The sequence below is a fragment of the Lepidochelys kempii genome, chromosome 1 (assembly GCF_965140265.1).
Source record: "Lepidochelys kempii isolate rLepKem1 chromosome 1, rLepKem1.hap2, whole genome shotgun sequence".
In the NCBI taxonomy this organism is placed as follows: Eukaryota; Metazoa; Chordata; order Testudines; family Cheloniidae; genus Lepidochelys; species Lepidochelys kempii.
Window position 1 is genome coordinate 215,729,125 of NC_133256.1, and position 13,073 is coordinate 215,742,197.

The window sequence follows — 13,073 nt, forward strand, 5'->3', positions numbered from 1 at the left end:
TGGGATTTTCAAAAGCACATAGGCAGGTTAGGAGACTAACTCCGATTGGCTGCAGTGGGGAACTAGATACCTCAGCACTTGGAAACTCCACTTGCATTGTTAGGCACCTAAATACCTTTACAAATCTGCCACCTTTACAAAGTCTCACTGAAAGTGGCTCTTTGGCTCCTAAGCCACAGACCTCAGAGGTATGTAGGTGCCTGACTCCCATTGAAATCAGTGGGAGTTAGACACCCAAATCCCTTTGTGGATTTTGGCCTCGAGTGCCTAAATCATTTTTGAAAAAGGCTTCTAACTCACTTAGGTGATTTTGAAATGTTTACCCTGAATCCTCTAAATGCAAAATGAAGTGTTTAATTTCACAGCTGTGTTAAACTGACCAGTTCAGGCTCTAAAACATTAGAAGGCCCCACTGTAGTTTCTCATTGAGTAACAGAGAGCAAGGGGCAGAGGGAAATGCAGAGACACAGAAGTCCCCTGAACAGGGTAGATGAGCTCAGTGCATGTCTGACCTGTATTTCTAACTCTGCTTTTCCTTGTTTTCCCCACAGTTTCCACTGGTCTTCATCAAGGTAAGTGGCACATTGATTTTTACTCTCACGGCCGCTAGCTGAAAGCTGGGGCTGCTGTGGGGCTGGGGAGACTCCCGTGCTCCACAGCAGAGGGGGTGTGCAATGCGGTGTTCATTGTGAATGGGTAGTGCGGCCACTAGGGGGCTCAGAGCAAGGAAGTAAAGGTGAGTCTGTGGGAACAGGAAATAGAGTCCTGCATTCACCCCACCCACCCTGGGTGATCATTGGATCATCTCAGCATTGGATCACCCTAGATATTTCAGTCCTCAGCTGCAGCACAACATTGGAACCTGACCTGCAAAGGGGGAAAATGGGCCCGTGGCCTTTTCTGCCTCTTTAGGATGCCTAAAGGAGCCTGAAAAGGGTCTTTTGTGAAAGTGAGCCCTGGTCTGCACACAGATTTCATTCCAGTTTAACTGTGTCAGTCAGGGGTGGGATTTTATACCAAAATAGTTAAACCAGTGCAGCCGCTAGCATGGGCCCGGTTATACCAACATAGAAGTGCCTTATACTGGCATAGATCATTCCCCTTCCCATACAGGGATAAGCTATACTGGTCAAAGATATGCTGGTTGCTTGAACCAGAGAGGTAGCCCAAACAACTACATATTTAAGACCAGATTAGCATTTCCAGAGCCCATTGCCTTCCACATGCGTGCATAGGGAGGGTTTTCTCAGCCCCATAGGTAACCTGAATATTTCAGTCCTCAGCCAGAGCAGTTGCCATTTCTCGAACAGCAAATGTAACATTAAAACTCCCAGGCACAGAAAAACTCATCACATCCTGCCGTCTGTGCATTGGTCTCTTAGCCTTGCTCTCTCCCATCCTCCTTGTCCACTCCATATGCATGTGGGCATGTTGATCAGGTGGGCAGACAATGGAACAGATACTGTGCTGGTAGCTGGCTGTTTAATCACACGCTGATTGCACAGGACTTGACTGAATCCTTACAGACTACTGGGAAAGTACAGAGCTGGCCACCAGGTGCCCTAACCTCAGCTATAGGAGAGGGAGATAATCGTATATATCCTGTATCTCTGCCAAACATTGGACTGCAACTGCCCTGCTCTGCAGCCTCATGCTGTGTAGACACCCTGCCTGTAAATGAAAGGTTAAGAGTCATCCTGTCTTAGGACTTTGTGCTCTTCTCACCTCTAGGACCCGCAGAGGAACCGTGTGTACCAGTGGCGAGAGGTGGAGTTAAATGGGGGCCTCACCCAGCTCTCCTTCCCCCTCACCTCCGAGCCCATTCAAGGCACCTACAACGTGGTGGTGCAAAAAGAGACGGGGACCAATCTAGAACACTCCTTTACTGTGGAGGAATACGGTAAGAAAGGGTTCCACTTGTGCTGGGGCAAGGGGTGTTGGAAGCAGGAGCAACTGTCTGGGATTCATCCATTCCAGGCACAAAAATCCAGTTCAGGATTGTCTGGGGTGTAGATGTGTGAAGAGTGATCTGAGTAATGGGCCAGGAAAACACTGGATACTTTAAGGGGTCAGGATCTGAGCCCACATCCAGTGGTGTATAGCTTTCTCCTCAGCACTTGAATTGTCAGGGTCACTGTTCACTGTAAGCCTGGGCGTATCTGGGTCTGAATACAAAGGCCCATCCCTTGGGCCTACTGGATTTGGGCTGTGATTCCAGTCTCAGTACAATGCAGCTTTATTTTTGTGTAGGGTCTTTCCTACCAGTTGTGTGCAGTATATGGTACGGATGCAGAACAAACTATGTGAATGCTACATTACAGTGGCACAGTTTGCTTCCCCTATGCTCTGCCAATGAAACTGGCTTAACTCACCTCTCCTTTCTCCCCTTCTCCCACTCTGGTCTTCACACCTTTGTCCTTGCAGTCCCTGGCACCCAGAACATCTTCAAATGTTCAAAATAAATAAATAAAGACACTTTGTCTGGAGACCAAGCCTGGAAAACATCAGCCCCAAAGGGCAAACTTTCGGAAAGTTTATGAGGAAAGGAAAATGAGGCCAGCAGGAGTGGTAGATTCTCAGAGAACCCATTATGCAACCTTAATTACAGTGGTTGCCACTAATCACCCAAGGAGAGAGAAAGTACAGCTCTGTCTAGTCTAGGGAAATGTACCACTCCAGCCCCCACCCCGACCACTTGTGAATTGTGCCACAGAAATGCTCCAGCCACTTACATGCATTCTAAGAACTTGCTCTCAGCAAGCCTAAGAGCCAGCTCATTCTGAACGGCTTAGTAACAGTGGCTCCACGAGGCCTCTCGCTGCTGTCCGACAGGGCATTCTGAAACCTCCCAGAATCCACTGCTTCTGGGATCTGTGCTGGGAACTACGGGATAGGTACCACACGGCATCGCAACTGAAGGGCTTTAAAGCAGTGCTCTTGTAGGCAAACCCGCAGAGCTCCGAACACCAGTCAGCATGGCAGTGCGGGCTCTGTGACCAGCCTGTGCTCCAGCTGGGCCGATCTCACTGGTTCCTGTGTGACCTGGCTCTGGACAGTCTGCCACCTCCTTGCTTGGGGTGCCTCTGCGTGTGCCACTCCAAGCCAAGCTGGCTTTTGCCTGAGCCTTATACCTACAGCAGCTCTTATCGAGTTTGGTCTCCACTTCCCTCCCCTCCTACCCCCCCTCCCGCCAGTGTCTCTCTCCCATTACTACCCCCTCATTCAGTTAGTTCAGAACTTCTGAGAAAATTCACTTTGGGGCTGAAACTTAACATTCTATTGCCCAGCCAGGAGGTGAATTCAGTCTGTGAACTCAGCCAGCAGGAAACAATATTTGCTTTTTCTGACTCTTTTCATGCAGGGATAAGTTTAAAATGGCTGAACTTTCAGGGTCACGTTCACTGGTGCAGTCCGTCTGCTTTGTACCACTCCAGCAGGGATGCAAAGTAAGCGGGCTTATGGCTGCTTTGCTTCACCGGAGCAGCACAAGAGCCAGAGCACACAGTGAATGTGGCCCTTTAAATCTGATGAGTGATGATGGTGCACTGGGGAGTCGGGCCCTCACTAGGTATCACTTGCGTCGCATAGTTTGGAATACAGTCTCTGAAGCAACGACAGCCCGGCGGGCAGGGTTGGGCAAGGGGAGCGAAGGGGAGCAGGGGTTACGGTGTCTTTCTCTTCAGTTCCACAGTCCCTGGCCGGATCCTCAGCTGGTGTAAACTGGCTCAGCTGCACTGAGGGGCATGGAGCTGTGGTGATTTATAGCAGGCTGAGGATCTGGCACCATGCGTTGCGGGGGGGGAGGGGGAGAGGCTGTGTCTGTCACTCAATGGGGTAGTGACAGTGATGTACACGTGTTCCCTCTGCTCTGCTCAACGTCTGGCCCGTCTCTCTCCCTCAGTGCTGCCCAAGTACGAGGTGTCAGTGAAGCTGCCCAAGAAAATCACCATCCAGGATGAGGAGCTGAAAGTGGCCGTCTGTGGTCTGTGAGTTTCAGGGTTTGAGTCACTGTTTTTTGTGCTCATCCACCGTTGCCTTCCTGCTGCTACCCCCAGAAACCAGAGCTGGAGAAGGCCCCTTGGGTCACTTTCTCTCCATCCCCAAGGGCCCTGGGCAGAATTGTTCCCTACTGTCTAGTCTGCATCCAGCCCAAGTTTTAAACATCCCAAGCAATGGGGCTCCTCCCCCTACCCCGGGAAACGATGCCTCAGCCCCATACAGCTCCCTCTCAGAAAGGTTTTCTCCATTATTCAACCCAAATTTCCCCTTTCTTAACATCATTCCATCCTTCCTAATCAGACCCCCAAGTGCCTCCGTAAATTATCCCGGCCCCCCTTGGTGATGCCTCCTTCAGACACTTGTATAGCGTTGACAGGAGATGATAATCCCTCTCTATACAGCCTTAAAGTGCGACCCCACCTGGAAGACAGTGTTCAGCTCTGGGCCCCACAGCTCTGAGGAGACTGCACCTGGAATACTGTCCGCAGGTCTGGGCTCTTCCGTACCAGAAAGGTGTGGCCAAATGGGAGGGAGCTGGGAGAAGGGAAACTCAACTGATTAAGGGGCAAAAGAGCCTGACCATCAGGCAACATTTCCTAATGGGGAGGCCTGCTGGGTAATGGAATAATCTCCCCCGGGAAATGGCTGGAACCCCGTCCCTTGAGTCATTGGAAAACAGGACTAGACAGCGCTCCAGAGAATAGACATTAGGAAACCAGCAACAGAGTCCTCAGGGGTAATGGTATAAAGGGCCCCAAAAGGCCTCTTCTGCCTGACTCTGTCTCCCTGTCTAAGCACCTTGTGTCTCTTTAACGCCTCTCTGGTTACAGATACACCTATGGGACCCCTGTCCCCGGCCTGGTGAATGTCCGTGTGTGCCGGAGATTCTCCCAGTCCAGGTCACACTGCTATGGAAGAGAAGCCGAGGCTGTGTGTGAGGAATTCACCAGACAAGTGAGTCCAAGGCCCATCCCATAGGCAGGAGGTGACTGTCTTGAGGAGGGTGATCTGTGTCTGTCAAAGGGGATTGTTAGACCTCAGCTGGGATTGTGTGTTCTGGGTTGGGCTCTGTCTCACAGGAGGGAGGTATTGGTTAGGAGGTGATGCCAGGGCTGGGGGATATAAATTATGAAGAAAAACCCCTCGGGTGAAATTCTGGCCCCATTGAAATCTGTGGCAAAACTCCAATTGACATCAGCCAGATCAGGATTCACCCCTGGATGGATGTTTCTTCTAGCTGGGAAAGAAAAGACCCTGAGAGGTTTTTGTGTCTGTGAACGGGATTGAGATGGGGAGGAGAGCAGAGCAGAGGAGAAAGCAAGAGGGAACTGTGGGATCTGGAAGAGAGAGAGAACTCAAGAGGAAGAAGAAAGAGAGAGATGGGGCAAGGAGGTAGAGAGAATAGGGGTAGAGCCATAAAGAGATAGAGAGGGAGACTATGAAGGAGAAGAAAGTAAGAGAGAGAAAATAGAAGTAGGTTAGACAGAGACAGGAGGAGAAGAAGAAAGAGAGAGAAAGAACAAGAGAAGGAAGAAGAGAGCAAGAATATGCATGAAGAAAGAGAGAGGATTCCAAGGGTGGATAAAAGACACAAGGAGATTTATCACACTGATGGGAAGTTGCAGATCTAGGGGGTGTGATCTGAACAATCAGGGAACCAGGCTTGTAACTAGGAGAATTTATGGTGAAATGCATCAGAGAGGGCTGCCTGTTGGATAAGTCACTGGGGACCAGAGATGCCTTAATTGGTTTGTTGAGGAAGAAAGTAAGAAATGGAGTCCGGCCAGATCAAGCCAGTAAGAGGATGAGATTAAGACAAACCAAGCAGCAGGCAAATGTCTTGGGTGCTGGAGTATCTGTTCCTGTTCCACACGGACCTGAATTGTACAGGGATTTCCATGGTAATTTCATCTTTGGTCTCTGGCTCAGGCAGACGTTCGAGGCTGTGTCTCCAATGTGGTGAAGACTAAAATATTCCAGCTCAAGCGAAAGGGTTATGAGATGAAAATTGAGGTGCAAGGCAAGATCACAGAAGAGGGTACAGGTATGCATCATGCTGACCTGGTGGAGCTGTGGGGCCGCACTGCGATAGCAGTGGGTGTTGCAAGCTAGCACTGAAGGGCACTGGCAGAGCTGGACAACGTGGGGGGCAGCATTGGAGCATCTGAAGGAGCTGCAGGTCAGTGCATTAGTTCAAGCCCCTCTATGCCGTGTTTTCTTGCAGGGGTGGAGTTAACTGGGACAGGCTCCAGTGAGATCACAGGCACCATGAGCACAATCAGCTTTGAGCAGGTGGACTCTCATTACAAACCAGGGATCCCCTTCTCTGGGCAGGTAGGGAACCTCTGAGAGCCCAGGAAATTACCTGACACGAGTGTGTTTGTCTGTGGAGAATGAGAATGTGCAAATGGAAAAGGGAAAACGTGGGACGATCACAAACCACGGGAACAGGAGCCATCTCCCTCTGCCTCTACACATGCTGTGGTATCTTTGCCATTAGTGGGAATTGCAGCACCTTTCTCTGACCCCCTGGTGCTGTCAGAGACAGAATACAGAGGAGAAGGCCCATTGGTGTGACCGGCACAGTCCTTCCCATGTTCCCAATCACACACTCTCGGAGGACAAACCACCTCCTCAGGTGGTTCAGACTTACCCAGCATGGTCGCACATACCTGCCCCGTGGTCAGCTCTGTAGGAAGCACCCTCTGGAGCTGCCTCAGGGGAATAACGTGGACAAAGGGTCATTAGGACTGTGGGGACTGCTTTCCCTACCTGGTATAAGCAACCGAGATTGGATTTGTTCCTTTAGGTGAAGCTGGTGGACGGGACCGATGCTCCAATCACCAATGAAACAATCCGGATTTCCATAGGGGGAAACAAATACAAAGCCAACTACACAACAAATGAAGAGGGCCGAGTCCGGTTTTCCATAGACACTGTCAACTTCACAGACACCTCCATTCACATCACCGTGAGTGGCTGAATCCAGGGAGCTAGGGGATGGGAGGTGTCACTGGCTGAGTTCCAGAGGAGATGTCCGTGGGTTTATTGATCTCTCTGCCCATCGGGAGATAAAACAAAGAGTTTGTTGGCTGGGAATTTCAGTCTCCTCCTCTCTGTCTTGCTCTCTTTCTCTCTGTCCCTTGTTCTCTCTGTCCTTCACACACTCGGTCGCTCTCCCTCTGTTTCTCCATCTCTGTCTCTCTCCACACGAGCATGGAAAATGTAGATCAATGCACTGTGCACTGAAAAATCTGCCAAGAACATGTTTTTAAAATTACCCACTTTTTCCTTCTGAAATGCTAGTAGACTTGTTACTCACTTTTTGATCTGATGTAAAAATGTTCTTCTTTATCAGGCAAACCATAAATCTGAACTGAACTGTTACGACACAGACTGGGTCACCCCTGTGTATGGTAACGTCGTTCACAGAGCAAAACGCTTTTACTCCCCGAGTAAGAGCTTTCTCAAAATTGAGCCCATGTCTCAGACTTTAAGCTGTGGCTCCAACGTGGTGATCCGGGTGCACTACATCCTGAAGCCAGAGGCCGTGGGGGAGCAGAAAGAAATCGTCTTTTACTATTTGGTAAGCCCTCATGACCTCTACTTCCGTACACATGACACAGCACTGGAGGCCAGACACCCATATATGTCCCAGGCCACCAAACTGCCCCAAGGCCAGGTTCACTTGACCTTGATATTTACATGTAAAAGCCAGTGAAGGAAATGCAGAATTGGCCGGCGAGTGGATGGTTTCTGCTGGGAGAAAGAATTTCTGACTTGGTCGAGGTCCCAATAAACTCCAGTCTGGGTCTGGGACTCTCTGTATGGCTCTTCGGGATTTTCTGCTCCTTCCCCACAGGAAGGCATCGGTATAGACACCCCCCCCAACCCCAGCATTCCCCCGTGAGCATCCCGCACCTCCCACCAGGACCTCTGTAACAGGTGGGTTTCTTCTTCCTGGCAGGTGATGGCCAAGGGAGGCATCGTGAGGGCAAGCACCGAGGTGCATCCCATGCGGGATGGAGAACGTGAGTAGATCTGTGTGAATAACTGACTTTGCGGTTTGCTGGCCGAACCAGAAATCTCAAAAAACAATTGTTTGGGAGCTGGTGAACCATTTCACTTTTGTGCTGCTTTCATCTTTTTTAAATAGAATTGAAGGGAAATTATAAATGAGGAGTTGTTTAGAATTGAAAAATGGAACCTTTCATTGAGGAAATGTCGAAACAAAACTTTCTGATTTGTTGCCAGTTTTTTTTCTGAACAAAACCATTTGGTGAATTTCACACAAATTTGTGAAATGTTTTCTTTGATCTGAGTCTACATTTTTCAACAACAAAAAATCATCTGAAAAATGTCCACCCATTCTCGTGAGCTCTCCCCACGCCTTTCTCTGTCTATCCTGGGAGGCTGAGTTGCTCTGTCTGTAGGAGGTGACGAGAACAGCACCCTTCTCTCCTCTTCACTTTCTCTCTCTCCTCCTTGTCTCACTAGTCATGGTCTCTCTCTCCCTTTGACACACACACAGTTCCCCTGACCGATTTCATTTCATTAATGGCAGTCTCAAGGGATTCCCAGTTTGACTGATTCAGGCTGGCTGGGCAAACTCCACCTTTAGGAGCAGGAGTGTGGAATCCCACCCCCTCTGCAACCCTGTACGCACAACCCTCCGCACAGAGCCACTGTACAATATGCACTTCTTTCCTCCCCTTCATTATTGCATGGGCAGGGGCATCCTGCACTGATGGACGACAGTGCTAGACTCTAGCTGACATGGACTTAGAGGACATGCTGAGATCCACCAAACCCATCTCACCTGAGTATCCCACACCAGGTGTCTGCAATAAGAGTCAAAAGCCTCAACTATGTGCCAAAACTCTTACCCTTGGGTAGCGCATTTTTCAGGGTGGCTGATATTGCAGCCATCATGAGGGAGCCTAAGGAAATGTGTGGCCCTGGAGCTGCTTCTCTATAGCTTAGCCACCCCCCTCTCTGTTTGCCAGTTATCCAGGTATTTGAGCTGAGGCTCCCCGTGAGGCCTGATATCGCCCCCCTGGCCCGGGTACTCGTATACACCACTTTACCCAGCGGGGAAGTTATCGCCAATTCCGAACATTTCAAGATTGAAAACTGCTTTGCCAATAAGGTGAGCATCCGGTTTCTATAACTCGCATTCACCCCATGGACAATGGCCCACCTGTGGAACCTGGAATGGCAAATTTCAAGGAAGACTCAGGAACCGTTCAATGGCTCCATGACCTATCGGACACTGACCATGGATCAGCAATTGAATATGAGAGAAGAGTGCACATCAGGACTAATTTCCATAGGCAGAATTATGGAGGGTGGAAACAGAACTGACGTATAGGCGGCGCTGCTGGTCATGTTTGAATTGCACTGGTCAGGGCTGAGGGGCATTGGCAGAGCTGTGTGGGGAGCCCAGGACTGGAATAGCAGGGGGCTGCAGGGCAGAGTTGAGGGGCATTGGCAGAGCTGGGTGAGGTGGTTCCAGGACTGAGCTGAAGTAGCTCCTCTAACACCTTTCCTGGGGTTGCAGGTCGACTTGCATTTCTTACCGGCCGAGGGCCTCCCCGCCTCCAACACTCACCTCCGGTTCGGAGCCTCCCCAGGCTCCCTGTGCGCCGTCCGTGCTGTGGACAAGAGCGTCCTCCTCATGAAGCCTGAAGCCGAGCTCTCGCCCAGCTCTGTAAGTGCCAACCTGTCCTGGTGATCAATGGGCACAAGAGATGATCTTGTCTGGAAAGTGCAGAGAATCACTTGTGAGAGCTAGGGCAGAGCAGTCTGCCTGTTATTGTAGGGTCCCAAGTCAGCACAAGGTCTGCGCCCACTGCTTGATCTATGTAGGGCGCTCATGAAAACTGTTGCTGCACCCAGTGATTTGTAGTTCTGGGGCCGCTTGTGAGGACACAACCACACATACTGATTTATTACTGGAGGGCCGCTGGTGAGTACTGGTCAGCACACACTGGGTTATTATTGAAAAGTCAGTGCTGAGCCGTGGAGTCAGACATTCTGCTCTGTTACTGTAGGGTTTTGTTATTGTAGGATCACCCTTGGTCACTGGGATTGCACGCACAGATGTGTTAGCTTAAAGTTGTCTGTGATCACTAGGGTGGCACATGCTGGTTTATTATTATTGGGCCTGTGGTCACTGACATCGAGACATGTCATACCCGCAGGTGTATGATTTGCTCCCGGTGAAGGAGATCAGGGGTTATAATTACCGGGGGCACCATTTGGAGGAAGAAGATGATAACCCTTGTGTGACACTCGAGAACGTCATTTTAAATGGATTCATCTACGGACCCATTTCTCCTGACGGTGAAGGGGATGCCTACAACGTTCTCAAGGTGAGGCCCACGTCTCCCTTTAGTGTGTGAAATCGCTGTTAGTTCAGATGATTTCCCCACCGTGTTCTTGGCGGAGCAAACTCCTGTCATATCCCATAGGTGCTGTCTGAGCACACTTAGTTGGGTGCTTGTTAGCTAGCTCATTCAAGGTAATAATTAAACCTGGCCCAGAAAACCCCAGATGGGAATCCCCCAGCATTGAGGACTGAATGCCTCTCTCAACCACTGAACTCCAGAGGTTTCCCATCACTAATTTAAACATGACAAGGAGACGTCCTAATAGCTGGGGCAAAGAAATAGAGCGCAGAAATGAGCGACTCAGCCTCTGCAGCCATTTTGTCAAAGAGATCCTGTCCCACACGCTCTCTCTCCCATCTATGTAGGTCTCTGTGAAGTGCCAGTCCCCATTTTATCCACACACACATGCACATACACACATGTGCAGAGAGCTGCTCTGAGCCAGCACCCAGGTAATTACCCAGCCCCAGCTGGTGAAGGTTTGGTGTCTTGCGGGATCTCAGGTTTGTTGCCGGTGGGACTCACTCCCAAATCATCCGATCCCCAGCACATCTGACAATGACTTGTTAGGCATCTCAGCAGAGAGGCAGGGGATGGACTGGGCCAGAGAGGCTGATCTCCCTCCAGGGCAGGGCTGAGGCAAGCCGGCAGGGGCTGAGTGCATGGCGGAAGCTTGCATGGCTGATGCCTCTGATGAACCTGCTCTGAGGACACACAGGACGTCCGTCTCCAGCCGCTGGTCCGGCGCCTTTCACTGACATAGACCTTGCCCTTGGCTTCCCACCAGCCACACAGGCATTGACCCCTCAGGCCTTAGTATCTGCTCTTGCAGTGACCCATCCCTGCACTGTGATAAGCCCGTCACATCCCGATCCAGTCCAGACGGCACGTTTATCTCCCGACGTATGGTTTACTTTACCATATGCCTGTCTGGGTTATCTTTTTACAGGAGATGGGTTTAAAAGTCTTCACCAGCACCAAGGTCCATAAGCCCAAACTCTGCATGAAGAGAATGACCGGTGTATCCATGGAATATGGTAATGGCGGGAAAAGAGCCTGCTTTGTTTTGCCCTGCTGATACCCCCCTGTTAGGTGCTTTTCCTGCTCCCCTCCCTTTCACCCTCTCCTCTGCATGGAAACTAGGCCAGTAGGACCAGACTCTGTTCTCAGCTATGCTGGCCAAAATCCAAGAAAGTCAGGCCTGAAATAGGAATCTGGTCCATTCCCACCTGCTTGCTCACCAGCTAAGGAAATGTGCACTGTTGTAACTACACTGATGCAGTGGCACCTTGCACCCCCCCCCCCCAATGTAGATGTGCTGCACTGGCACAAACTGGCTGCTAAATCTTGTTGAATTTATGGAACAGGACGATTTCCACTTCCACATTTCCATTTTATAGCAAGCACCAGAAGAAAAATTAAGCAGAGAGGGGGCCAAGTTCAAAGGGGAGGCAGTGGGTATGTTCACACTGCAATGTGTGCCCAAGGTTTTAACTCAGGCTGTAGCCTAAACTCTCATCTATCTATGCACAAATCGTGCAAACTCCTGGCTTGGACATAGGGTCCCAGGACCCCACAGGGATGCAAGGAGGAGCCTGAGTCAAGCCAGGACCCAGGGTTCAAACCCTATTGCTTTGCAGTGGAGATATAGCCCCACTGGACTGTTGCTCTGGGGGTCTGCCAAAAGCATCCCATAGGTCGACTTTCTTTGTCCATGGGACAGTGAAGTTTGGTGAACAGTCAAGTTTTCCCACAGTGCTCCATGAACAAAGGGCTAGTGTGGCCACATTTTTGGAGAGCGCTAGGAAGTCTGGGATAGAGGTGGTCGGACCTGGGTCCACATAATGCAGTGTAAATGCTTATTTGCTGGAACCCCAAGCTGGGATCCAGGGTTCAACAAATCCTAAACGGGGGTTACAAGTGAGTGTAGACACTCAAACCTTCGATTAACAAACCCAGGATCTGCTAATTCAAGTTCCCATAACACTGGGCTTACACTGCAATGTAGGCATACCCCGCGTGAACTTGTGGAGAGGGTTTAGAATTGGGAGTCAGGAAATCTGAATTTCATTCCCATCTCTGCCATTGCCTTGGTTATGTGAGTTTGGGTGAACCATGTCACTTCTTTGTGCCTTAATATTCCTATCTGTAAAAGGGGACTAATGGTACTTACACAGCCTTGTGAAGAGCTCTTGAGATTAGATGTCTAAATATTAGTGTTAATTATGCTCTCAGTTACTCCAGTGGAAATGAAGAGTAACCAGATCAGATCACTGACCCTCTAATCCAATGTCCCCATTCCTACTGTAGAACATCAGACTACTGGTCTATATATGGCAGTGTCCCGCCTCCTGACTATATTGGATCAGCACTGTCATCTTTCTAGCGCAGAGTCCCTCTTCAGACAATGGCCAGTGGTGGCTGCTTCAGAGGAAGGTGGAACACCTCTGTATTACACCTCACTGTGCTGTGGGGCAAATTTCTTCCTGATCTATGGCTGGATATCAGCTGAAGCATGAGAACTGCTATCCCGGATCATCTGAATCCGAGCTGGTGTCACTAGTGTTGCTGCTACTCTTAGTCATATACAGACACAAGATTTTTTTCTGTGAAACTCACTGAACTATTTGCATTTATAACAGCTTGGGGCAGTGAGTTCCACAGGTTAATTCCATTTGAAGT

General features: G+C 50.0%; 1 protein-coding gene across 2 annotated transcripts in view; it reads left to right on the forward strand.

Annotated features, from left to right (window-relative positions):
- Positions 1–13,073, forward strand: part of LOC140898790 (alpha-2-macroglobulin-like) — a 57,982-nt gene that overhangs the window by 11,019 nt on the left and 33,890 nt on the right. The window contains exons 5-17 of one of the 2 annotated variants that reach the window (XM_073313187.1): positions 552–572; positions 1,732–1,900; positions 3,902–3,986; positions 4,830–4,953; positions 5,929–6,043; positions 6,224–6,333; positions 6,809–6,970; positions 7,358–7,585; positions 7,967–8,030; positions 9,006–9,148; positions 9,560–9,709; positions 10,203–10,373; positions 11,341–11,428. In XM_073313187.1, the coding sequence (XP_073169288.1) occupies positions 552–572; positions 1,732–1,900; positions 3,902–3,986; positions 4,830–4,953; positions 5,929–6,043; positions 6,224–6,333; positions 6,809–6,970; positions 7,358–7,585; positions 7,967–8,030; positions 9,006–9,148; positions 9,560–9,709; positions 10,203–10,373; positions 11,341–11,428 (1,630 nt within the window). The remainder of the gene's footprint in view (positions 1–551; positions 573–1,731; positions 1,901–3,901; positions 3,987–4,829; positions 4,954–5,928; positions 6,044–6,223; positions 6,334–6,808; positions 6,971–7,357; positions 7,586–7,966; positions 8,031–9,005; positions 9,149–9,559; positions 9,710–10,202; positions 10,374–11,340; positions 11,429–13,073) is intronic. The other variant, XM_073313198.1, reaches the window with a different exon arrangement.